Source organism: Sorex araneus, chromosome 3, assembly GCF_027595985.1.
Source record: "Sorex araneus isolate mSorAra2 chromosome 3, mSorAra2.pri, whole genome shotgun sequence".
Lineage (NCBI taxonomy): Eukaryota > Metazoa > Chordata > Mammalia > Eulipotyphla > Soricidae > Sorex > Sorex araneus.
Window position 1 is genome coordinate 73326836 of NC_073304.1, and position 25645 is coordinate 73352480.

The following is a 25645-nucleotide window of genomic DNA, read 5'->3' on the forward strand; positions in this document are numbered from 1 at the left end:
GGAAAGTTGTTTTCTTCCCTGGGTGTTCACTTTGGAATAATTTACCAGGCTGTGCAGGGGTGGTATCTTTCCCAAGCCATGCTCCGGGAGCGAAGGGACTGTTCCTGGCAGTACTCAGCCAGTCGGGTTGGATGGCTCATTGCTGGGGTCTGCTGACATATGTGCTGCTGTTCAGGGCCAGCGGTGCTTAGGGCCACGAGACACACAGATAGGAGTGCCCAAGGTCTCCAGGGATATCCAGGGGTTAGTGCTAGGCGACCAGGAGCTCCTGACCCTTGAAAGATCTTCTCAGCCCCTCAAACTGTATACTGGTCATCAGCACCCCAAATGGCCTCCTGAGCACCCCTAGGCACAACCCCTTGGGTACAGAGGCGAGAGCGCTGCCAGATGTGGTTTAAAACACCCTTCAAAGGAATAAACCAAACTCCAAAGAAAAAAAGATAACCCTCTCCCAGGTGATTCATCTGCTCTTTAAAGTATAAGAAGCATGGAATCGGTGGTTTATTTTATTTTTGGTTTTCAGGCGACACCCGGCGGTGCTCAGAGATCACTTCTGGTGGGTCTCAGTCAACTGTATGGGATGCTGGGGGCTGAACCCGGGCCAGCCACATGCAAGGCAAATGCCCTACCTGCTGTGCTGTCTCCGGCCCTAGATCTTATAGTTAGATCTATAAGTCCTCGCTGCCAAGATAAAGATCTATGCAGTTATTATTTATCCTTGGTTCTGTGTAGCCTTGGACAATTATCTGGCCTGTGACCTTGCTCACTGTGTGGCCTTGGACAGTTATCTGGCCTGTTTCCTCATCTGTAATAAAATGGAACCTACCTTTCCTCATCTGTAATAAAATGGAACCTGCCTCAGGGTTGTTATATAACATGCCAAAGATAGTGCCAGGCACACAGAAGTGCTTATTAAGGGACTGGAGCGATAGCACAGCGGGTACGGCGTTTGCCTTGCACGCGGCCAACCTAGGTTCGAATCCCAGCTTCCCATATGGTCCCCTGAGCACCACCAGGGGTAATTCCTGAGGGCAGAGCCAGGAGCAACCCCTGTGCATCGCCAGGTATGACCCAGAAAGCAAAACAAACAAACAAACAAATGGCTTCTGTGTGTCCAAGTGGAAGAGACTGGGGACTTGAGGCCCTGGGACACTCCTGAGCAGACTACAGGGGCGATGATCTTTTTAAACCCCTGGGCACTGAGCTGATCACACCATCTACCTTTTCTTCACTAACTCCTGCTGATGTGGCCAAGGGGCAAAGCTACCTACACACATGATCACCTTGAAACCCCGCCCCGCCACTGTACCAGACAGGCTGCCCCGGGGAGCCAGCTGCCTGCAGGGACTGGACAGTGAGCAGAAGACGGCCCTGTGCATTCCGACAGCAAACGAAGACAGAACAAATGTTGTGTAAAGGAAAGGAGCATCTCATTATTAGACAGCGTGTGGGGGAGGACCTGTGGCCTGGCCTCATGGCACCGAAGATGTCAGCCCTATCCCAGCGTCACGTATTCTGCAAGCCTCTGGTTTCCTAGTCCTAGACTGGCTCGTGTGCCTGCCGCTAGCCTGAAGTCTTGGGTCACATGCTACGCACTCGTGTCTCCAACGCCTCCAGCTCAGCCAGCACCTCCTTGGGCAGATCCTGGTTGACCTGCTCCGTCAGGTAGCTCCGAATATCACGGACCTCCTGTTCCCAGAAATCCTTGGGGAGTGAGAACAGCTGGGTGGTGTCCACGGGCCCCAGACCGCTGAGATCCAAGGCGCCTTCCTGGGGCACTAACCCGATTGGTGTCTCTTTGGCACTTTTCTCCCCTTCGAGCCGCCGGCAGATCCAGTCCAGCACCCGAGCATTCTCCCCAAAACCTGGCCACAGGAAGCGTCCGGCCTCATCACGCCGGAACCAGTTGACGTGGAAGATCCGGGGCAGCCGGGCCCCTTTGTGCCCCTCCATGCTCAGCCAGTGTTCAAGGTAATGCCCGAAGTTATAGCCGAAAAAGGGCCGCATGGCAAACGGGTCATGCATGATGATCTTTCCTGCAAAAGGGGGCCGGGTGTGTAAAGGGACCCTTTTTCCCTTCTGGAGAAGACAAAGCACCTGCAACCACCGCAGGAAGTTGTGAAATGCAGCCCAGGGGCCAGAGGGAAGAGAAGGAACTGGGGAAAACATAAGCGCGGGCAGGAGAAAATTTGACTTAGAAGGGAGAAAGCGGAGCAATGTGGACACAGAAGAGGCAAAAGGAGGGAGCTTGGGGCCGGGATGCTGGTGTACAGCAGAGCAGGCTCTGCTTGGGGGAGGCCTGGGGTCTGTCCCCGGCACTGCATGTCTCTAGAGCATCGCCAGGGGCAAGCCTTGAGCACTGAGCCCAGTGATGTCCTTGAGCACTGCCGGGTGCGGGCCACTGCCCCACCCCCAGACAAACGAGGGGGCTCACCTCTGTGTTCAGCAGCTGCAGTGGACTCAGAACGCATGGCACTGCCCACAAACACCCCATGGCGCCAGCTGAAGGCCTCATAGACCAGGGGCACTCCTGGAACACAAGTGGACAGCAGTGACGGGGCTGCAGCAGCCCTTTCTCTGGCCCCCCCACTCCTTCTCTTCTGGTTCTCTCGACTCCTGGTTTTCCTTCTAGGGCCTCCAGTTCCCATTTGCAATCCATGGCCGAGTACCAGAGACAGACAGCTGCTGCTGGGGACTCCGCCCGAAGCTCCCCAGACTTGATGGAGGAGACCCCAGTCCTGGGCAAAGGCATGGGAGCCCACTGGGCACTTGCCTTTGGGCCTACGGCCTCCAAAGATGATGGCGTCCACGGGCACGCCCTCAGGGGCCTCCCAGGCAGGATCCATGATGGGGCACTGGCGAGCCGGGGCGCAGAAGCGAGAGTTGGGATGGGCACAGGGCTCCTTGTCACCTGCCGGGGAAGGCAGACAGGGTGTCATTCCCAGCATGCAAAGGTGTGTACCCACCTCGCTCATGCTGGCTTCTTCCTCCTGGGCCCCTGCAGCCTCATGTGGTGGAGGGCAGAGAGCCAGGTTATCTCCCCAGGAAGATCAGATCATTTTTTTTTCTTTTTGGGTCACACCCAGCAATGCTCAGGGGTTCCTCCTGGCTCTGCACTCAGGAATTACTCCTGGTGGTGCTTGGGGGACCATATGGGAAGCTGGGGATTCAACCCAGGTCAGCCGCGTGCAAGGCAAACGCCCTCCCCGCTGTGCTATCACTCCAGCCCCATGATCGGATTCTTGAACCCTAATCCCTGAGAGGAAGACGAGTGGGAGGAACTGGTGTTCAGCAAGGCCTGCACGTCTATTCCAGGCTACAGCACTATGTTCCACAAACCGGGTGATGCCATGCCCTGAGGGTGTTGGAATGATGGGGCAGTTGTAGCCTCAGGCTTGGGGAGGGCACTTCCTGCTTCGTTTATAGATGGTAGATTTCTAGGGAGAGCACTGAGTAAACTTTTTTTTTCTGAGAAAAGGATGGTAGGCCAAGGAAGTTAGAGAAAATCAGGTTCTAGCTAATTGGCATTGACCAGTGGTTGAGAATAAGGTCATAACAGAAGTCCCTTCCTAAAAAACCTATTATTTATTTTATTCATTTATTTATTTATTGGCCGTGCCCTACCAGTTAGTGGTGCTCACGGGCTATTCCTGGCTCTGTGCTCCGGAGTGACCCCTGGTGGTGCTAGGGGGAATCTCTGTACCTCAGTCAACTATTTGGAATATATGAATTTTTAAAACAATTATTTAAATAAACATTCACTCAAACTAAATCAATAGCTGAGATGGTTAAGACAGAATTTGCAGTTAGGAGCTGATCTTTTTTTTTCAGCGCTTGGTGGACCAGAGGCGTCAGTATACAAAGCACACAAACTAGGCCTTTGAGTCATCGCCCTGGCTCCCGGAATTATTTTTAGTTAATAGATTTGGGGGTTGGAGAGACTGTACAGCAGGCAGGGCACTTGCCTCACATGCAGCCAGGTTCAATTCCCAGCATCCCATGTGGTCCTCCAGGCTCTGCCAGCAATGATGCCAGGAGGAATTCCTGAGTGCAGAGCCAGGAGTAATTACCTCTGAGCATTGCTGGACATGTGGTCCAGAAATGGGGAAAAAAAACAACAACAAACAACCCAAAGTTAATGGATTTAGTGATTTCCTTGGGAAAAACCCTGATGGGGAGAGTGCCAGGGCTTGAAGAATTCAGGGGTGACCCAGGCCCTCAGGGGAACTGGGACCAAGTGAGAGAGAAAAGGGAGGCATCATCCCAGGGCCATCTCTGATGGGCAGTCCCAGGGGGGCACAACACTCACAAGTCATCAAGGCCCCCTTCCCAGCCCTCAGACAGGAGCCATCCTCTCTCTTACGCTTTTTTTTTTTCTTCTCTTTGGGTCACACCCGGTGATGCTCAGGGGTTACTCCTGGCTTGTGCACTCAGGAATTACTCCTGGCAGTGCTCGGGGGACCATATGGGATGCTAGGGATTGAACCCGGTTGGCCATGTGCACGGCAAACGCCCTACCCGCTGTGCTATCGCTCCAGCCCCTCTCTTCTGCTTTCTCCTCAGCCCCACCCACCACCTGGGCATAGGGTGTCATCCCGGAATTGGACCGGGACACAGCGTGCCTGAGTTACACCCCTGAACCTAGAAATGATGAACAGTGTGCGTGGGGGGGCCTGTCTGTGGGGACAGAGGAATGTCCAATGGATTTCTCAGGGTGGCTGAGGTGGCCTAATGAAGAGGTTAGAGAGCATGAGGAGTGGCTAGACGAGGGGAGTGACTTCTAGGCCAGCCTGAAAAACTTGAATAGAGGTGCCACTGGCCACGGCCCCCCCACTCCCTTTGCTCTCATCCTGAGGTCTGGGGCTCTGACTCCAAAGGCCACTGGAAGCTGCAGGTCCAGAGTGCAGGGCTGGGGGAGGAGGCAGAGCCACAGGCCTCCTGGTGGTGAAGGCTTAGAAAGGAGCTTGGAGGAGGAGGTAGCTCTGGGGGGCTGGGGGAGGCCGAGTAGGGTGCAGTGCTGACCTTCAGACAGAGGTGGTCTGTAGGGGCTGGGGGGCCAACTCTAGGTCCATTGTGCTCTGAACCTAGCTCTTCAGAAAGCATGTTTAAAACAGTTCTCTCTCTGTCTCTCTTTTTGGGCTACACCCGGCGGTGCTTAGGGGCTCTCCCTGGCTGTGTGCTCAGGTGTTGGGGTGCTGAGAATTGAGCCAGTGTTGGCCACACACCAGGCAAGTACCTTAACCCCCATCCTGTCTCTCTGGCCCCTTTTAATTTCTTTATTTTTCTTTTCTTTTTGGGTCACACCCGGCGATGCACAGGGGTTACTCCTGGCTCATGCACTCAGGAATTACTCCTGGCGGTGCTCGGGGGACGATATGGGATGCTGGGAATTGAACCCAGGTTGGCCGCGTGCAAGGTAAATACCCTACCCGCTGTGCTATCACTCCAGCCCCTAATTTCTTTTATATGGTTAATGTATACTTGTTCTTCACGCCCCTGATCTCCATATCTCCCCAGAACACATCTTGCTTGGTTGGCTGTGTTTCTCTGCTCGCTTATTTCCACCCTAAAGAAGTTTGTGAAATCTCTTATTTCCCCTTTCTTTCCTCTCACATCTTTCTAAGCAAGTTTTGTTCAATAAAAACTACCTTACTTCACACACACACACACACACACACACACACACACACACACACGGTCAACTTATAATTATTATTATTTTTTTTTTGTTTTTTTTTTTGCTTTTTGGGTCACACCAGGCAATGCACAAGGGTCATTCCTGGCTCATGCACTCAGGAATTACCCCTGACGGTGCTCAGGGGACAATATGGGATGCTGGGATTCGAACCCGGGTCGGCCGCGTGCAAGGCAAACGCCCTACCTGCTGTGCTATCATTCCAGCCCCCAACTTATAATTATTGAAACTTTACCATGTATTTGGCACTGGGCTAAAACCCTGCCTAGTATAATTTTTGGTGGTGGGTGGGGGGAGGCGGGGTTTGGGTGTGTGGGAGGCTACACTGGGTGATGCTCCTGGCTCAATGCTTGGGGGTTGCTCCTGATAGTGCCCAAGCGATCATGTGATGTTAGGGACTGAATCTGGGGCTCCTTCATGCAAAGCACGCACGCCAGCCTTGGGCTCTCTCTCCGGCCCCTGCGTATGAGTTAATCCTCCTAACAACCTGATGAGGGAGGTACCAGAAGAAAACACTCCAATTCAACTGACGAGGGAATGGAGGCTCAGGAGGTTAACTCGGCCATCACCAAACCTCTCTGGTGAGGTGGGGTTAAGAACCATTATCATGCCTGGGATTGGATCTTGTACACTGCCCCAAACTTCTGGGAAGGGGGGGGGCGGGGAGTACTGGAAGATGGCTGCAAGCTGTGCAGAAGGGGGTTAAGTCATGACTCCCGACCCCCAAGACAGACCTCACATACCAGGTTTCCAGGGTTTTCCCAGCCAGGAGGTCACGGTGACACCCGGGTCAAGAGGCTGGTCGATGCCCTCCCAGTACACGCCACCATCGCTGGTCTCGCCCACGTTGGTGAAGAGAGTGTTGCTCTGGATCGTGGCCATGGCATTAGGGTTGGTGGCGGCAGAGGTGCCGGGGGCCACCCCGAAGAAGCCATTCTCGGGGTTGATGGCCCGGAGCCGACCTGTCCGAGTGAAAGGAAGGAAGGCCTCATCAGGAAGAACACCCGGAGAAGCACTCCTGGCCCAGCATCCTCTTAGCTGGAGCCACGCTGGCTCAGTGTGGCCCGGGGGGCAGGGGCGAGGCTGGCTGTGCAGGCAGAGGTGCTGAGAAGCAGCAAAGGGGAGTCACTACGCTGGGAGCCAGAAAGAAGGGTGTGAATGGAAGACCTCTCACCGTCCCTGTCAAACCTCATCCAGGCAATGTCATCGCCCACACACTCCACTTTCCAGCCCGGTAGGGCTGGTCGCATCATAGCCAGGTTCGTCTTGCCGCAGGCACTGGGGAAGGCGGCAGCCACATAGTACTTCTTCCCCGCAGGGTTGGTGATGCCCAGGATCTGTGTCAGGGGAAGGAGGGGAGGGAGAGGGACAGGGAGGAGGTCACCAAAGGTGAGGTCTGGCTGCACTGGGAGGAGAACCAGGGATTAAGTGGGGGGGGAGGGGAGAGGAGGGGGCAATCTTTATTCCACAAACAGGTACCATCCCAGCTCCTGGGACTGGGTCCGTAGCAAAGGAAAGCTCCCAGAGGCAGCATCCGGGGACCCAAGCTTTGGAAAGTCAGGCAGGAGGCCCTGCCCACCAGCGCGGCATTCAGCAGGTCTGGGGGGAGGCTGACTTGCCCCAAGGCCACCCAGATCCTCACCGGGCCCTCACCAGCATATGCTCCGCCAGCCAGCCCTCTTCCCGGGCGAGCCGAGAGGCGATGCGGAGGGCAAAGCACTTCTTGCCCAGTAGGGAGTTGCCACCATAGCCGCTGCCAAAGGAGACGATCTCCCGTTGGTCGGGCACGTGGCCGATCAGGGTCTTCTCCGGGTTGCAGGGCCACTGGTTCCCGGGCTCCCCTGGGGACAATGAGGCGACAGGTCTGCTGGCAGGGGCCCTCAGGGGTCAGAGGGGCCAACAGGAGAGACCCAGGGACAGCGGCGGCTAGCGAAAGCCCCACTTTCTATGACCCATCAGTTTCCCACGCCCGATTCCTGACCACAGACAACTCACAGCCTCATGCCCAGCCCAGAGAGCGGCCTGGAATCTCAGGGGGTCTGACTGGCCAGCGTGGTTACAACCTGGGAGTGCAAGCAGGGCCCAGTGGGTGCTCACCTCGCCCAGTGAGGGGCTGGCCCACGGAGTGCAGACATTTGACAAAGTCCCCATCTCCCAGGGCTCGGAGCACGGGTGTCCCCAGGCGCGTCATGATCCTCATGCTCGCCACCACGTAGGCAGAGTCGGTGAGCTGCACCCCGATGCGTGACAGCGGGGAGCCCACGGGGCCCATGCTGAACGGAAGCACATACATGGTCCGGCCTGCGGAGGGAAGAGCACCCGCGTGCAGGGCTCCCACCTGCGTCCCCTCAGCACCCCTGCCTCCATGTCCCCGGCCGCTCACCCTGCATGCAGCCTGGAAACCTCTCGTCCACGGCTCGCTGGAACTCCGCAGGGGACATCCAGTTGCCCAGCTGCCCACGGGATGCACCGGCGGGAAGGGGCACCGCGTCCCGCTGAGAAGGAGTTACGATCACGGTCTTGCTTTCGACTCGTGCCACATCTTTGGGGTTCGTGCGGGCGAGCCAGCTGGGGGAAAGGAGATGGTCAGGGAGACCCTGGCTGGCCGAGCTCCCTCTCCCCTTGCTCTTTTTCCCCGTGCAACGTGGACCCCTGCTCTTCTGCTGGCCTTCCTGTGTCCACCTACACACATCTCAGCCACTCTCTCCACGGCTACCCCGGTCCCAGACCTCCCGCTGCCCCGGTCTTCAAAAAGGCTCAACTCTAGGCAAAAACTCCCTGAACTTATAAGCCAAATGACCAAAAACAAAACAAAAAGGCAAAGGCATTATTTGAATCAACTTCTTCATTTATTCGTTTACACAGGGGCCATTGCCCAACAGAACACAGGGGCCAACCAGAGCCACCCAGCGGCAAAACCACGCAGTGCCAGACAGATGTTAGACTATTGGAGCCATTTCCCTGCCCTCACCCTCTGCCGCTTCATTTCCTATAAAAATACAGACAGATCTCAATGATTCTTTTTTGTTCGTTTGTTTTAAAGTTTTTTGAGCCACACATGGTGATGCACAGGGGCTCAGGGATTCCTCCAGGCTTTGCACTCTGGATTACTCCCAGCAGTAGGCTCAGGAGACCATACGGGACACCGGGAACTGAACCCGAGTCAGCCTTGTGCAATGCAAGCACCCTACCTGCTGTACTATCTCTCTATCCCCCAATGATTCCTAATTCTATTCCTGCCCCGCCCAGACTTTCACTCCATTGGCACAGGATGGTCTAATTCAATTTGATTGAATAATAAACCTAGGGCTGGAGTGATAGCACAGCGAGTAGGGCGTTTGCCCTGCATGCGGCTGACCTGGGTTCAATTCCTCTGCCCCACTCGGAGAGCCGGGCAAGCTAACAAGAGTATCCCGCCCTCATGGCAGAGCCTGGCAAGCTCCCCCTGGTGTATTTGACATTCCAAAAACAGTAACAAATCTCACAATGGAGACGTTACTGGTGCCCGCTCGAGCAAATCGATGAGCAATGGGATGACAGTGACAGTGAATAAACCCAGAGGGGCCTCGGCCCAAGCAGCTGCCCTGATATCACAGTGGCCAGGCGTAGGGCTTACCAGTTATCATACTTGGGGAGCTTGCGGATGAGCCCCTGCTGCTCCAGCAGGCTCAGGATGGCAGTATTCTCAGCCTCAGTCCCGTCACAGATGTGGATGCCATCTGGTTGGCACAGGCGGGCACTGTGCTCCACAAAGTCCCGAACCCCTGCAGGCAGCTGGCCCAGATCTCCATGCAGTACTCGGAGGGTCTGGATGCTGCGTCCAGATGACCTGCCCCAGGGGCTCAGCCCACGCCAGCTGAGCCTTTGAGAGAGGGAGAAAAATGAGGTTAACGACAGATGTCCTCCTGGTGGAGGGGTGAGTGGAGGGGAGAGCCAGGTCCTCTGCATAGCGTGCCAGAGCAGGCTGGAGGTGGGCTGGGGATCCAACCCCAACTCATGCAAGGCACATGACTTACTGCTGAGCCAGGTCCTGGGCCTTCTTTATTGGCCACACCCAGCGATACTCAGGGGTTCCTCCTGGCTCTGCACTCAGGAGTCACTCCCGATGGTGCTCGGGGATGTGGGATGCCAGGGATTGAACCGGGGTCAGCTGCGTACTGTACAAGGCAAGCGCCCTGCACACTGTACTATCGCTCTGCCCCATCCTGGGTCTTCTTGTGGCCTTTATGAAGCTTTGGGAAAGTGTTTCCTGTCAGTGCAGGTCAGGATCAAGGAAATGCCCACCTGTGTGGATGTGGACGTGCAGGCTTAGCCTGTGCTCATATTTAATCATGTCTGGTCAATATTTAGAAATGAGCAGGTGTTCTATAGCCTGAATGTCAATAAACTCTGCCCAGATGACGGCCTCGTATGTCTATTTGGTGTTCTAATCACTGTTCTTTCCATTCTCAAGTAGAATTTTTGGTTTTTATTGTTTTTTTTTGCTTTTTGGGTCACACCCAGAAATGCTCAGGGGTTACTCCTGGCTCTGCACTCAGGAATTACTCCTGGCGGTGCTCAGGGGACCATATGTGACGCTGGGAATCAAACCCGGGTCAGCTGTGTGCAAGGCAAACGCCCTACCCTACCCGCTATGCTATCGATCCAGCCCCATTGTTTTGTTTGTTGTTTTTTTTTTTTTAAAGGCAGCTATTTTAAACTTCCTCTGGTAACCATACCAGGCAAACCGCATGTATGTGTGCAGTCTGATCCAGCAGCTTCCCAGGTTTCTAGACTTGGTCTTGGGTACAGGGAGGTGACTGGACATTGGGGTTCCGGTCATTGTGTTCCCATTCAGGTGACTGCATCTGTTCAGAGTGCCCTCTCACCAACAAGCACTGTACAAAACATTGCCACAAGGTTTTTTGTTTTGTTTTGTTTTTGTTTTTGGGGGAGGGGTGCTTAGGGATCACTCCAGGTGGGCTGGGGCACCATATGGGGAGCCTGAAATGGAACCTGCAAGGCATGTGCCCTGCCCACCATACTATCTCTCTGGCCCCAAGGTGTAGGAATATTTGAACCACATGGAAGGTTGATATTGAGGAAAGTCAGGCGGCTGGGGATCAAGCCTTGATTCTCACCTGGGCAGGGACCCTGAGGGCCATACCGTCACACTTCTGGAAGAAGTGGTGTCTGGCTCCGATTGGCCAGGACCCAGGTAAAAGGCCCAGCGTCAGCAGAGGCCCAGAGAGGGGAGGTGCCACCCTTCCCCCCCCTTATCTACACCTATGCTGGGCCTCCATGCCCCCACACCCCTCTGGGAACCCGGCACTTCCCTGACTGGCTGCTCCGAAGCCTAGAGAGCTCGGGAGGGTGGGACATCAGTGGACATCAGGCAGAAGGGAGAACACGGGACACAGGATGGAGCCCATTGCACTAGCGGAGGCGGGACGGGGCCCCTCCAGGAACTGGCTGTTCCTGCCTCGGGGGAGAGGTTGTATGATTAGCCTAACTGTTCAGAAGCTTAATCTTGGGGAGCGCCTCCCTGCGGGGGCTGGAGCGCCGGCTGCCCGTTCTCCCCAGCCCCCACTCCAGTCCCTGAAGTGCCTCCTCTCCTTCTGCTCCAGGAAGGGCAGCGCAAACCCACAAGAGCCCACAAGGTCCGCGCAAATGGGAGAGATCTGGGGTCAGCCTCGCCGCTGGGAAAACCGGGCTGGGAGGCGGGGGTAGACGACGAGGACTCCAAAGGGTGCTCAGGTCAGCTACGCCGAGGGGAGGGCGGAAGAGTAGTTCTGGGAACGTAGGGGTGGGGGTGGGGTTGGGGGTGGGGGACGTGGAAGAAGCGAAGGCAACTCCACCCCCCGCCTCCTACTGGCCCCGGGTACCCGTGGCTGCGCCGGGCTTCCCGCCAGTTTCCAGTCGCCGGGAGGCCAGGGAAGGGATGTTTACCGCCTGCTTTCCTCGGGGACGCTGGGCTCCGTCTCTGGAGCCCTTGCACCGGTGACCCCGGGCCCTGCGCTCGCCCCTGCCGGTGCGCTCTGGGCTCCTCAGCCAAGGAGCGCGCGGCCCGGGGTCAGGCGGAGGGGGGTGGTGGTGGGGTGGTCGAGGGAGGAGGGGAAGGAAGTTCCGAGACTGGCAGACGGAGACGGCGAGGTCGCAGCCCGGCAAAGGTGCAAGACAGAAGCCCAGGGCAACTCCCGAGCGCCAGTGACCGACCCCCGATCTCGGTCGAGGCGCGCGACCCAGGGAATCGGGGAGACGGACCACCCCCAGCCCGCGTCCTCCCACACAGCCGGGTCACTCACCGCAGGCCGGGGCGGTACACAGCTGCCATGGTACCGGCGCGGGGGGCTGCGGGGCGGCCACGAGAACGCGGCGGGGCCGGGGAAGCTGCGAGCGCAGAGCGGGAGGCGCGGGCGGCGCGGGAGCAGGAGGCGCGCGCGCGGGCGCAGGGGCGGAACCCGGGGCCGGGCGACCCTCTCTCCGCCCCGCCGGGCGCCTCCCCCGCCGCTGTACCTCCGAGCCCACCTCTGCCATTGGCGCACCGGCCCGACCAACCGCCCTGTCCCGCCCTGCGCCCCGCCTCGCCCCCTGGCACATGATGTAACTTTAAGGATTCTTGCTCCGGGGTTTGGCGGTCCAGAGACACTCGAGGGCAAACAAACCTGGGATGGGGGCGAGCTCAGAGTGGGATTCCCGGGAAGCGGGACGTCTGGAAGCCGGGGGTTGGGGGTGAGGATGGGACACCTTTTTTCCCTCTCTCCTGGGGAGCGGACTCTTCTGGACCCCAATGCCAAAGTCTCCCAAAGCCGCCAACTCCCAAATCCCCGTTTGATGTCCCCTTGGTTAAGGCTTCCTTCTTTTTTCTTTCTTTTTGGGTCACCCCTGGCGATGCACAGGGGTTACTCCTGGCTCTGCACTCAGTAATTACTCCTGGCGGTGCTGGGGTAGTGGGGGGACCACATGGGATGCTGGGAATCGAACCCAGGTCAGCTGTGTACAAGGTAAACGCCCTACCGTTGTGCTATCGCTCCAGCCCCAGGCTTCCTTCTGCTGTACCTCGAAACGTGATGCCCTCGCTCCATCCCTCTGTTTCTTCTTGGCTGTGTGCCTAACCATCGTCTCCACTGCCCCCATTACCCTTCTAGCCCATCGTCCACCACCACTAGGCAGTTCCTTACCCAGACGCCCCTTTTCTACTTGGAACCACTGGCTGTCATCCTTTGATACAACAGCACCCTGAACTCAGCACATCTATGGCAGGCATCTGCCAGCATCCACCCCCCACTTTTCTATTCGAAGCATCCCACGGTTGCTTTAAGAAACTGCCACTGGATCTGTGGTTGTTTTCCTGGGGGCAGGTACTCAGGAAAGGCAATTTGTGCGTACCTTACTCGGACTGGAGCGATAGCACAGTGGGTAGGGTGTTTGCCTTGCATGCGGCTGACCTGGGTTTGATTCCTCTGTCCTTCTTGGAGAGCCCGGCAAGTTACCAAGAGTATCCTGCCTGCACGGCAGAGCCTGGCAAGCTACCCGTGGCATATTCGATATGCCAAAAACAGTAACAAGTCTCACAATGGAGATGTTACTGATGCCCGCTTGACCAAATCAATGAACAATGGGACAACAGTGCAGTGCAGTGCTACTCTGACCCTGGCATTTGGTGTGGTTTAAGAATCAGCCTTGGACATGAAAAAATGCTCCACATCACTAGTCATCAAGGAGATGCAAATCAAAACAACAATGAGATGTCATTTCACACCACAGAGACTGGCACACATTTAAAAGAACAAAAGCAACCAGTGCTGGCATGGATGCAGGGAAAAAGGGACACTCCTTCACTGTTGGTGGGAATGCTGACTGGTTCAGCCTTTCTGGAAAACAATATGGACAGTCCTTTAAAAACTAGAAATTGAGCTTCCATATGATCCCACAATACCACTTCTGGGAATATATCCTGAGGATGCAAAAAAGCACAGTAGAAATGACATCTGTACCTATATATTCATTGCAGCACTGTTCACAATAGCCAAAATATGGAAACAACCCGAGTGCCCTAAAACAGATGACTGGCTAAAGAAACGTTGGTACATCTACACAATGGAATACTATGCAGCTGTTAGAGATGAAGTCATTAAATTTGCTTATAAATGGATAGATATGGAGAGTATCATGCTAAATGAAATGAGTCAGAAAGAAAGGGACAGACATAGAAGGACTGCACTCATTTGTGGAGTATAGAATAATATCATATGAGGCTAACACCCAAGGACAGTAGATACAAGGGCCAGGGGGATTGCCCCATAGCTGGAAGACTGCATCGTGAGCGGAGGGGAGAAGGCAGATGGAATAGAGAAGGGATCACTAAGAAAATGATGGCTGGAGGAATCAGTCGGGATGGGAGATGCATGCTGAAAGTAGATAATGAACCAAACATGATGACCTCTCAGTGTCTGTGTTGCAAGCCATAATGTCCAAAAGAAGAGAGAGAGAGTATGGGGAATATTGTCTGCCATGGAGGCAGGGGGAGGGTGGGAAAGGAGGGTGTGCCGGGGATATTGGTGGTGGGGAATGTGCACTGGTGGAGGGATGGGTGTTTGATCATTGTGTGATTGTAACCCAAACATGAAAGCTTGTAACTATCTCACGGTGATTCAATAAAATTTTAAAAAAAATCGGCCTTGGGTCTCTTTCTGGGTTGTTTTCTGTAAATGTACAAAATGAGTTCTCTTGCTGCAGTGCTTAGGAAGCTGAGTTGAATGTAAGCTCAGAGCGCCTGAGAGTGCCTGGCGGGTCAGGAACCAGCTTAGGGGAGGCGGTTCCCAGAGGAATCCAGAATGCCCATTCCTGATCTCAGAACAGGAGTCAGGATTCCTGCTCTTTCCCGAGGGACTTTTATTTGGGGGGGGGGGAGGCAAAGACTGGGGTGCTCAGGGCTTTACTCCAGGTGGTGAAAAGGGAACTAACTGCATGTGGTGCTAGGGATGGAATTGGGGTGGGCCAAGTGCAAGGCAAATTCTTAACCCCTGTCCTATTTCTTCAGCCCTTACCCAAGTGAAAGGATTTATGATATTTGCTACAGAAAGTATCTTTTTAAAAAAATACTTTAAAAATAATTGAATCACCGTGAGATACAAAGTTACAAAGCTGTTGATGGTGGGGTTTCAGTCATACAATATTCTGATGCCCATCCCTCCACCAGTATACATTTTCCACCACCAATGCCCCCAGTTTCCCTCTAGCCCTCCCCCGTCCCCTTTTCCCCCAGCTTGTCTCTACGACAGGCACCAGAAAGTATCTTTTTGGTGAAGTCATGAAATTTGTATTTAAGTGGATCAACATGGAAAGTATCATGTTAAGTGAAATGAGTCAGAAAGAGAGGGACAGACATAGAAAGATCACACTCATCTGTGGAATATAAAATAACAGAGTGGGAGACTAATACCCAAGAGTTGTAGAGATAAGGATCAGGAGGTCTGCCCCACAGCTTGGAAACTGGCCTCACATGCTGGGGGAAAAGGCAGCTGAGATAGAGAAGGGAACACCTAGTAGAGGATGTTGGAAGGACCCATTCGGGTTGGAAGATGCGAACTAAAAGTAGACTATAGACCGAACCTGAAGGCCACTTAATACCTCTATTGCAAACTACAACACCCAAAAAGAGAGAGAACAAAAGGGAATGCCCTGCCGTAGAATCAAGGTAGGGTGGTGGGGGATGAGGTGGGGGTGGTGAGAGGGATACTGGGATCATTGGTGGAGGAGAATGGGCACTGGTGGAGGGATGGGTAAACGATCACTGTATGAGTGAAATGCAAACACAAAAGTTCATAAGTTTGTAACTGTATATTACAGTGATTCTCTAAAAAAATTTTTTTTTAAAGTATCTTTTTAAAAATTTTGTTTTTGAGGCTATACCAAGTGGTGCTCAAGGCTTACTCCTGGTTTTGTGCCCAGGGATCATTCTGGAAGGGTTCAGGGGACCAGATGGGGTGCCGGAGATAGAAACCCATGTTGGCAACATGCGAATGTCCTGCCCTCTGTACTATCTCTCCAGTTCCCTTCAGAAATGGTCTTGCTTCTCTGCAATTTGCCAGAGTACAGAGCTGGTCTCCAGGCTCCCACCAGTGTTGGCTCTCGCTTCTTGCATCGCAGACTGCCTTTTAGACCTAAAGGAGTGTGCTCACTGGTTGCAGCAGAGCCTGGCTCCGAACAAGTAATTTTTTCCCCACAACCTGTTTTTCACTGGTCCCTGTCCTTGCAAACAGCGGCTGTGTCCAAGTTGCCCGCCCCAGAGGAATCTGAATTAGTTTGGACTGTTCCTTTCTTATCCTCCGCAGCCAATCAGGCTGCAGCCCTTTGGATTTAGATTTCACAATGACCTTTCAAATCTGCATTTGGCTCCCACCTTAGTTGAGGGCTTGTGCCTGCCTGAAAGTGGCTTCGTTGTCCTCCTGTTTCTGCACAACAGTTTCTCTCCCTGCCACTAGTAAGCTACTTTCAAAACTCTCCTTGTAAGTTCACTTTGGAGAGTTAAAGGGGAGGTATCTCATTTGTTGTGTGGATGTTGGTGCCAGCAGGTTACATACATCATCTCACTTAATTTCAAAACAACCTTATTTTGCAGATGTAAACACGGAAGCCTAGAGAGATGAAATCATTTGCTGAGACTCACAGAAGGAGCTACTGAATCTAAGTCTTTCTCATTCTAATGACCAAGGTTTTATCATCTTTGTTATTTTTCCTACTGTTTTAGGAACCACTTGTTAGTAGCTAGAGGTCCATGGGCCACTGCCCATCAGGGATAGGGGAGGCATTGGCCCAATGCTGCCCAGGGGCTAAATGGTACTTGAACTTGTAAAGCCTGTGTCCTACCACCTAATCCGTGGTCACCACCACCACCCCAGTTGTTTTAGCCTCAGTGATCCTATTCTGTTCCCCTGATTTGTTAGAAAAAGGGACTACAGAGATAGTATAGGACATAAGGCACCTGCCTTGCATGTGGTCAACCCCAGTTTAATCCCACATATGGTCCTTGAGCACTGCCAGGGTGATTCCTGAGCACAGAGCCAGGAATAAGCCCTGAACACTTCTCTCCCTGTGTTGTCCAAAAACCAAAAGGAAAAAAAGTATTTCTCTTCTGTATTGTTATTTTACCGTGCATATGCCTATATATTTGTACTTGTCACACATTATGAGAGTTCTTGCTAGTTGGGAGTCCATATCCGGTGGTACTCTTGGCTCTGTACTCAGAGGGCACATCTGATAGTGTTCAGGACCATATGTAGTTCCAGGTATTGAACGACTATCAGCCAAAAGCAAAGCAAGTGCCTTGACTCCCTGTATATATACCTTTATGAAGTTTTGGTACTCTGTTATCCTCACTTGAGTGTGACTCCTTGAGGTAAGAACTGAAAGTTTTTTTTAATCCTAGTTTTGAGTAGGCAAAGCCTCTTGCCCCGCGTCTGGCTGTCTTCACCGGGACCCCTCAGAGGGAGTGGGTCGAATCTCCCTCCCCACCCCGAGCAGAGCCCCGGCAGCCAAAGACCTCCAGAACCCAGCCACAGCCATGCTCAAGGCCATTCTCCACATGCTTGGACGAGCCTTATGCATGAAGGAACCGGCAGAGGAACCCAGGTGTTCCTCTGGGGCTGAGATTTCCAAGCCTGCTCGGATCGGGACTGGGCCTCTTCTGCCCAGATCCCCCATTTTCCAGTAGCTAGGCAGTCACACTCACAAACTATCCCCAATGCCGTGTAATCCCATCAATGGCCAACATCCAGAGACTATAAAACCAAGCTCCTGGAAGCGTGCAGCCACTTTGCAGCCATGCAACATCTTATAGCCTACTTCTCCCTCTCGGAGAAACTGGCAAGCTACTGAGAGCTTCCTGCCTGAATGGGAGAGCCTGGCAAGCTCCCTGTGGCGTATTCATATGCCAAATACAGTAACAATAATGGATCTCATTCTCCTGACCCAGAAAGAGCCTCTAATGTGGCACTATGGGGAAGAACGAGTAAAGGCTGCTAAAATCTCAGGGCTAGGACGAATGGAGATGTTACTGGCCCTGGTCAAGGAAATCGATGATCAATGGGATGATAATGATAGTGATAGTTTTTTTTTTCTTTTTGGATCACACCTGGCGATGCACAGGGGTTACTCCTGGCTTTGCACTCAGGAATTACTCTTGGTGGTGCTCAGGAGACCATATGGGATGCTGGGAATTGAACCCGGGTTGGCCGCGTGCAAGGCAAACACCCTACCCGCTGTGCTATTGCTTCAGCCCCGATACTGATAGTTTTGAGTAGAAGTTGAATAAGAGTTGGTGGGATGAAAGAATGACAGAGTTTCATATTTCTGTATCCTTCCTTAACTTTTAGTAGACTGAGCAAGCTTCCTGGGAGGGTTTCCTTAATTGTTCTCTTCTTTTGCTCACTATTTTTTGTTTTGTTTTGTTTTTGGGCCACACCCTGTGGTGCTCAGGTTTTGCACTCAGAAATTACTGCTGGCAGTGCTCAGGGGATCACATGGGATGCCAGGTATCAAACCTAGGTTGCTCTAACCATCATTTATTTAGTGCTTCTCTCTCCATCCCAGCTACCTTTTCTCCCAGTGCATGAGATCAGCTGTATTGCAAACCATAACACCCAAAAGGACAGAGAGAGTAAGAGGGATTGTGCCTGCCACAGGGGAGGAGGATACTGGGAACATTGGGAGTGGAGAATGGGCACTGGTGGAAGGATGGGTACTTGAACATTATTGGACTGAAATGCAATCATGAACGTCTATAAGTCTGTAAATGTATCTCACCATGATTCATTAAAATAAAAAAATTAAAATAAAAAAATATTGGTTTTGGTGATGCTCAGGGTTTATTCCTGGCTCTGCACTCAGATACCACTTCTGGTGGGGTTGTAGGGACCATTGGGATGTAGGGGATCAAAAAGTTCCCTACATGCTTTACTATCTCTCTGCCCCCCTATTAAAATTATCTTTAATTCTCAAAACAAAACAAAACAAAACAAAAAACCTAGGTTGGCGGTGTACAAAGCAAACACACTACCTGCGGTGCTATCCCTAGTGCTAGCCCCAAGCCTCCCAATTTGCTCGTTCGGGCCCAGTAACGCCTAGTAACGCCTCCATTTGTCCTAGCCCTGAGATTTTAGCAGCCTTTCTTTTTTTTTTAAATTTAATAGTTTATTTTTAATTAGTGAGTCAACGTGAGGGTACAGTTACAGATTTATACATTTTTGTGCTCATGTTTCTCCCTTACAAAGTTTGATAACCCATCCCTTCACCAGTGCCCATTCTCTACCAAAAGTAAACCCAACATCCCTCCCCCCCCTCCCCAGTCCTGTCTCCCCCCACCCCACACTGCCACTATGGCAGGGTATTCCCTTTTGTTCTCTCTTTCTGATTAGGTGTTGTGGTTTGCAATAAAGGTGTTGAGTGGCCATTGTGTCCAGTCTCTAGTCTATATTGGGCCCGCATCATCTTTCCCCCACATGACCTCCAATCACATTTTACTTGGTGTTCCCTTCTCTGAGTTGCCCAGAATGAAAGACCAGCTTCCAAGCCATGGAGACAACCTCCTTAGCAGCCTTTCTTTACTCATCCTTCCCAATGGTGCCACATTAGAGGCTCTTCAGGGTCAGGGGAATGAGACGCATCATTGTTACTGTATTTGGCCTATGAATACGCCACAGGGAGATTGCCAGGCTCTCCCGTGTGGGCAGGAAAGTCTCAGTAGCTTGCCAGGTTCTCCAAGAGGGAGAACTAGGCTAATTTTCTGGTAAGGAATGTAAATTATTTTTTTCTGTTTCTTGCCTTCAGTCAGGTAACCAGGACATCTGGGGGTCACCAGGTCCAGGATAAATGGAGAGTAAGGGACAGAACAGATGGCATATGCAGCAGAAATCTTTATGTTTTCATGCAAAGAACAAAATTCACAAAGATTCCATGCAAACAACCTCCATAAACATGCCTCAGCATCATCTTATCTCACCTGTTCATCCCAAGGATGAGCATTAGATTCCAAACAAAGACCTGGAGTAGCTGTGAGCAGAGAGAGGACAAACCTCCAGCCCTGACCTGGGAAGTCCCTGCCTTGGACCCGGAAATGTCCTGATGGCAGGCACCTTCTCACATCAGGTCGAAGCCCCACTTGGGGGAGACACTGCCAGGTGCTCCATCCTCTCCTGGGGTTGCATAGCTGGCTGGGATTCTGGCTGGCTGTCAGGACAGGAATGACGAGCCCATCACTCCTGTACTTAGAATAGTATGACACAATATAAACCACTGAAGTGTTAGACATTACCTGAATTCTCTTATGTTCTAGTCCACCGAAAAGTTTTCCTAAAATAAAAGTCTCAGAGATTGGAATCATGCTTTTATCCCTCAATCTGAAGTCTCCTGATCAGAAACGCCAATTGTTTGATATCCAGTTCATACCACTAGGGGGCAGGATGCACCCAGCCTTGCCCTGGTCCTAGCGTCAGTTACCAGACCTCACTCCGGGTCAGGCTCTGGGCAGTTACACAGACACTCTGGGGATGCTGGCAGGTGCTGCCAGCTCTCCGCTTCAGGATTCTGGGGCTTATTGTCCCAGTGGCTGATGGTGGTGCCTGCTGGTGCCTGCTGGCTGACTATATCCTTGAGAGCTGCCTGTGAACGGGGTGAGTCTCCCAGCGAGGTACTCTCCTGGGGGCGGGTTTACCTAGTGACTGACTGGCTGTTGGAAGGATGCAAAGGCCTGGCTTTGTCCTCGCAATTTGGCACAACTCTGAGCTCCACCCTGCTCCAGAGCTTCTGTGGGGTCCTTCCAGACTTCTGCTGCACGAGTAATGCTTTCCAACTTTTCCTTCTGCCAAATCTTGCTTCTTCCGTTCCCTTTGAAAGACATTCCCAATAAACTTCCTGCATCTAAGTTTTTAATCTCAAGCCCCCAGACTCAATTTAGATACTTTTCTTTTTCTTTTCTTTTTTTAAATCTCCTCCATCCAGCCAGAAAACCTCATCGAGCCAGGCTGTTTCGTTCAGGACACGCTGGAGGCGGGTGGGTGAGGCCCCTCCCTGTCCCTTCTGCCCCAAGGGACCCAGCCCCGGCAGCTGGCAGCCGAACTCAACTGTCCCCATGCTCACAGTCGCTCTCCACATGCTCGGGCTGAGCCTCACCCATGAGTGAATGTATTCCTGGACATCTCATACCTCATACCATTCATATTCCAAGAGTAGTCCACCACATTAGATAGGACTTAAGGTAGAAGGCAACCAATCTTAGAGGGAAATATATTTTTACAGATACATATATATATGTTTTTACATATATATGTATGCACACAAGGCTCAGCCTTTAACAACATATTAGTAATCTCTTATAGAAGGACTTAATGGCCCCTTGGTGAAATACAACAATCTTCCCACACTCTCCCCTAAGGAAAGTTTTTTGGAGCATTTTCAGTGGTTTATTCATAATATACAATACAAAATAAATTATTTCAGTTCTGCTTTGGGGCAGGGTTGGGGTTCGGGATGGAAATATCCAAGATATGGTGGTGGGAAAGTGTAAGGTGGTGGGATTGGTGTTCGAATATTTAGTGTAATAAATTTTTGTGAACAACTTTATAAAAATAAAATACAATTAAAAAAAGACTCAGAGATGTCCAGAACAACAACAAAATTTCTTTCACCCTAGACTTAAAATTATCTTTTTTTTTTCTACACTCAGCAGTGCTCAGGGATTACTCCTGGCTCTGTACTCAGAAATATACTCCTGGTGATGCTCAGGGGCCAGTATAGGATGCCATGGATAGGACTGAGGTTGGTTATGTGCAAGACAAGTGCCCTGCCCGATACCTGCTCCTGCCTAAAAGTGATCTTTTCAAACTCAGCCTCATGACCTGACTTACCTGTGGAAAATTCTTTTTGTAGCCTCTCATTTCTCATAGAATAAAGCTTTCATCCTAGATTTAGCCTCTAACTCTAGGCTCTGTCTGCTCTTGCCCTTTTTGAACTCTCCCACCACTCATTACCATTTTCCCTACTTCCGTGGTTTCTGCTCTCTGACTGTATTGCTCTTATTTATTTATTTTTTTGAGGGTAGAGATCCTTACAGGTTTGTAAACATTGCTACCTCTTTCTTGCCTAGAGCTTCTGCATCTATTATTTATGCAGCTAGGAATAAAAATTCTAAGAATGAAATATTTACAATGAAAAAAAATAATTTATGGGAAGTCTTAAGTGAGCTCCTCAGGCATCCATAATAATTGTTCTTTCTCCTTGTGGAAAGAAAAATCCTTGCCTGTGTGTAAGACAAGTGCCTTAACCTCTGTACCCAGCACCTTTATGAAGTCTCTGTACTCTGTTATCCTCACTTGAGTTATTGCTCCTTGAGAAAAGGACTGAAGCCTTCAGTCTTGTTTCCGTCCTGGTTTCTAATAGAAGCTGGCACTGAGTATTGTTATGGTTGTCTGATAGCTACAGGTAGCACCAGACAGGAAGTGCATGATCTTTGTTTTTGTTTTCTTTTTGTTTTGGGGCCACGGCCAGCAGAACGCTGGGGCTCCTACTCCTGACTGTGTGCTTCAGGCGTCACTTCTCTTTTTTTAAAATTTTTTTTTTAATTTTTTTATAATTTTTTAAATTTATAAAGTAGTTCATAATATTTCATTACATTTGATATTCAAGCACCAATCCCACCACCATTACACCTTCTCACCACCATATTTTGGATGTTTCCATCCCAAACCCCAATCCCTGCCCCAAAACAGAACCGAAATAATATATTTTGTGTTGTTTGTTATGAAAAAACTCTGAGGGGCTGGAGCAATAGCACAGCGGGTAGGGCGTTTGCCTTGCACGCGGCCGACCCGGGTTCAATTCCCAGCATCCCATATGGTCCCCTGAGCACCGCCAGGGGTGACTCCTGAGTGCAGAGCCAGGAGTAACCCCTGTGCATCGCCGGGTGTGACCCAAAAACCAAAAAATAAAAAAAATAAAGAAAAAACTCTGAAAATGCTACAAAGAAAGTATTCTTGGGGAGCCCTACAGCAGGCAGGGCGTTTGCCTTGCACGCTACTGACCCGGGTTCAATTCCCATCATCCCATATGGTCCCTGAGCACCACCAGGAGTAATTTCTGAGCGCAGAGCCAGGAGTAACCCCTGAGTATTGCTGAGTGTGACCGAAAAAGGAAAAAAAAAGTATCCTTGGAGAAAAGAGTGTGAAGATTGTTGTATTTCACTTAGGGCCCTTAAGCCCTTCTATAAGAGATCACTAACAAGCTGTTAAAGGTTGAATCTTGTGTGGTCATATATATACATATATATATGTAAAAGAAAATATTTCCCTCTAAGAGTGTTTCCATTCTACTTTGAACTTCATCAATGTGGTGCGGTACTCTTAGAGTATGGGTAGGGTGTGTGGTATGAAGTGTCCAGGAATAGGTTCACTTGTGGATGAGGCTAGGCCCGAGCATGTGGACAGTGGCTGTGAGCGTGGAGGTGGTTGAGTTCTGGAGGTTTTCGGCTGCTGGGGCTGGGTGCCTTGGGGCAGGGAGGGGTCTCATCTGACCCCCTCCGGGGCACCCCGAGTGAAACAGCATGGCGTGGGGTCTGGGGGCTTGGTTATCAGGGGTCACTTCTGGAGGTGCTCAAGGAACCATATGGAAAGATGGGGATTAAACTGCAATCCGAAGCATGCAAGGATAATGCTTTACCCCCTGCACTTGTACTATTCTCTGGTCTAGACATGTTGATGAGGACCCCAGATCCCTATCCGGACATTACTGATCAGTGGAGGCTGATTACTGAAAAGGAAGGATTCAGGGACAGGGTTTCTTCCCCTAGAAATATCATCAGGAGCTCAATCTAAAATAACTGTATCACTGTCACTATCATCACTGTCATCCCGTTACTCATCGATTTGCTCGAGCGGGCACCAGTAACCTCTCCATCGTGAGACTTGTTGTTACTGTTTTTGGCATACCGAATATGCCACAGGTAGCTTGCCAGGCTCTGCCGTGTGGGAGAGATACTCTCGATAGCTTGCCAGGCTCTCCAAAAGGGGCGGAGGAATCGCACCCGGGTCAGCCTCGTGCAAGGCTAATGCCCTACCGCTGTGCTCTCACTCCAGCCTAGCCATGGGCTGGGCTGGGCAATTTAAAATATTTTGGTAAAAAGTATTCCAGGGACCAGAGAAATAGTACAGTGGGTAGAGTACATGCCTTGCACTGGCTGACCTGGGTTCGATCACCAACATTCCCATGGTCCCAAGTCATCAGTGAGAGCAGTCCCTGAGGCCAGCCTGGGAGTAGTCCCTGAGCATTGCTGGTGTGACCCACAACCGAAAACCAAAAAGCGTGTATTTGGTAGTGGTGGGGGCAGCAGAGAGAGGGCTCCAAGAAAGCAGAACCTGGAGTAAGCCCTGTGCATGGCTGAATGCGATCCCCTCCCAATTTTTTAAAAGAAAAGTTCCAGCAAAGTAAAAGAAAAGAGTCTTCATAATTCTCTATTTTTGCAGTGCTTATGCAAAATAAATGGTCAATATTTTTAGAGAAAAGCTTTTTAGTCATTACTATACCTATTAATTAATAGAGAGGTGAAAGGGAAAATCTGTTGTAATAGCATGCACTTTTTGGTGGCTATCAGGTTCTAGTCATTTTAATCATTAAAAAAAGGTAAAGGTTTACATGTAAACTGAAATGAAATCTGAGATTCCTTATTATCTGGTGGTAATTTTCCAAACTAATATTTCTAGTTTTTATCTGTTTCTGTTTTGTTTTCTTTGGGGCCCCAAAATGGTGATACTCGGGCTTACTCAAGGCTATGCACTCAGGAATTACTCCTGGCAGTGCTTAGGAGACTGTATGGGATGCCGGGACCAAATGCAGATCAACCCTGTGCAAGGCAAGAGCCCTACCTGCTGGACTATCACTCCAGCCCTGTACTTCCAGTTTTTAGAGTTGACTTGCACTGATTAAAACTAGGACTGCCTATTAAAGGACCATGCAAGTTGCAATGGAGAACTCGATACAGACTGCAGAGGTTGCCATGGTGATTATACTTGGACAAAACTTGTGCTGTTTTTCCAAATACCTGAGGACAAAAGGCCCTGCAGATCAAGATAAACTGTCTTCTAAAGATGTTTTGACAGCTATCTTAAACAGTTCTCAGTTCTCAGAATTCCCAGATGGATTGTTGATTTACTTCCATTTAAAGTTTTTCCTATTTTCTTGTCTCTGTAGAACAGTCTTGTATTCTACATTTAAACCCTTCAGTGATATCAAGGATTGAGATACCCCTTTTTTAGTGAATTAAACTATTCTTGGGACCAAGAAATTATTCTATGAAATAGTTAGACAAATCAACTTCTAAATTATGGAATGTCTAAAACAGACACAAAGGTGTAGTCTATAAAGAGGCAAAAATCTGCTACTGCCCCAGTACAACTCTTTGGGACCCCACCCAGCAGTGCTTGGGAAACCAGGCTGGGGTTCCGCCCAGGACCCCAGCATACAAAGTCTGTACTCTGGGTCCTTGAGTCCTCTTCTTGGCCTCCCCAGTACATCTTTTTGTTTGTTTGTTTATTGGTTGTGGGTCATACCTAGCAGTGATCGGGGACTACTCCTAGACTGGTCTGGAATTGTTCTCACTGATGCTTTTGGGTTCATGCAGTGGTCTAACTGGGGCCTTTTGTATGTAAAACATACACTCAGCCTCTTGAACTATCTCTCCAGTCCTTCAAATGCATCTTGATTTAGAAGCTGCTTTGGTGGGGGGATTGCAAAGAGATAGTACAGGGGTTAAGTTGCTTGCATTGCATATGATCAACCCTGATTAGACTCCCGGCAGTGCATGTGGTACCCTGAGCACCACCAGAAGTGATCCCTAAGCACAGTCAAGTGTGGACCTCAAACCTCTCCACCAATTACTTTCATGGGAGGGACTATAAAAGTCCCTTCCCAGGGCTGGAGCGA

The 25645-nt window shown here is 51.2% G+C and overlaps 1 protein-coding gene across 1 annotated transcript; it reads right to left on the minus strand.

Moving 5' to 3' along the window:
• Positions 1-477: 477 nt before the first annotated feature.
• Positions 478-12215, minus strand: PCK2 (phosphoenolpyruvate carboxykinase 2, mitochondrial). Its single transcript, XM_004609455.2, has 10 exons — positions 11980-12215; positions 9312-9557; positions 8079-8263; positions 7793-7996; positions 7349-7536; positions 6870-7032; positions 6439-6657; positions 2774-2911; positions 2435-2530; positions 478-2036 (listed from the first exon to the last, which is right to left on the minus strand). The coding sequence occupies exons 1-10, from the start codon at positions 12006-12008 to the stop codon at positions 1582-1584; spliced, it is 1923 nt and encodes a 640-aa protein (XP_004609512.2). The 5' UTR covers positions 12009-12215; the 3' UTR covers positions 478-1581.
• Between the last annotated feature and the right edge of the window lie 13430 nt (positions 12216-25645).

Coding starts and splice junctions, on each gene's coding strand:
- PCK2 (XM_004609455.2), bottom strand. CDS start 12,008: ATGGCAGCTGTGTACCGCCCCGGCCTGCG. Junction 7,997..8,078: donor GTTTCCAGGCTGCATGCAGG/GTGAGCGGCCGG, acceptor TTCCCTCCGCAG/GCCGGACCATGTATGTGCTT. Junction 7,033..7,348: donor GGCTGGCGGAGCATATGCTG/GTGAGGGCCCGG, acceptor CCCCTGACACAG/ATCCTGGGCATCACCAACCC.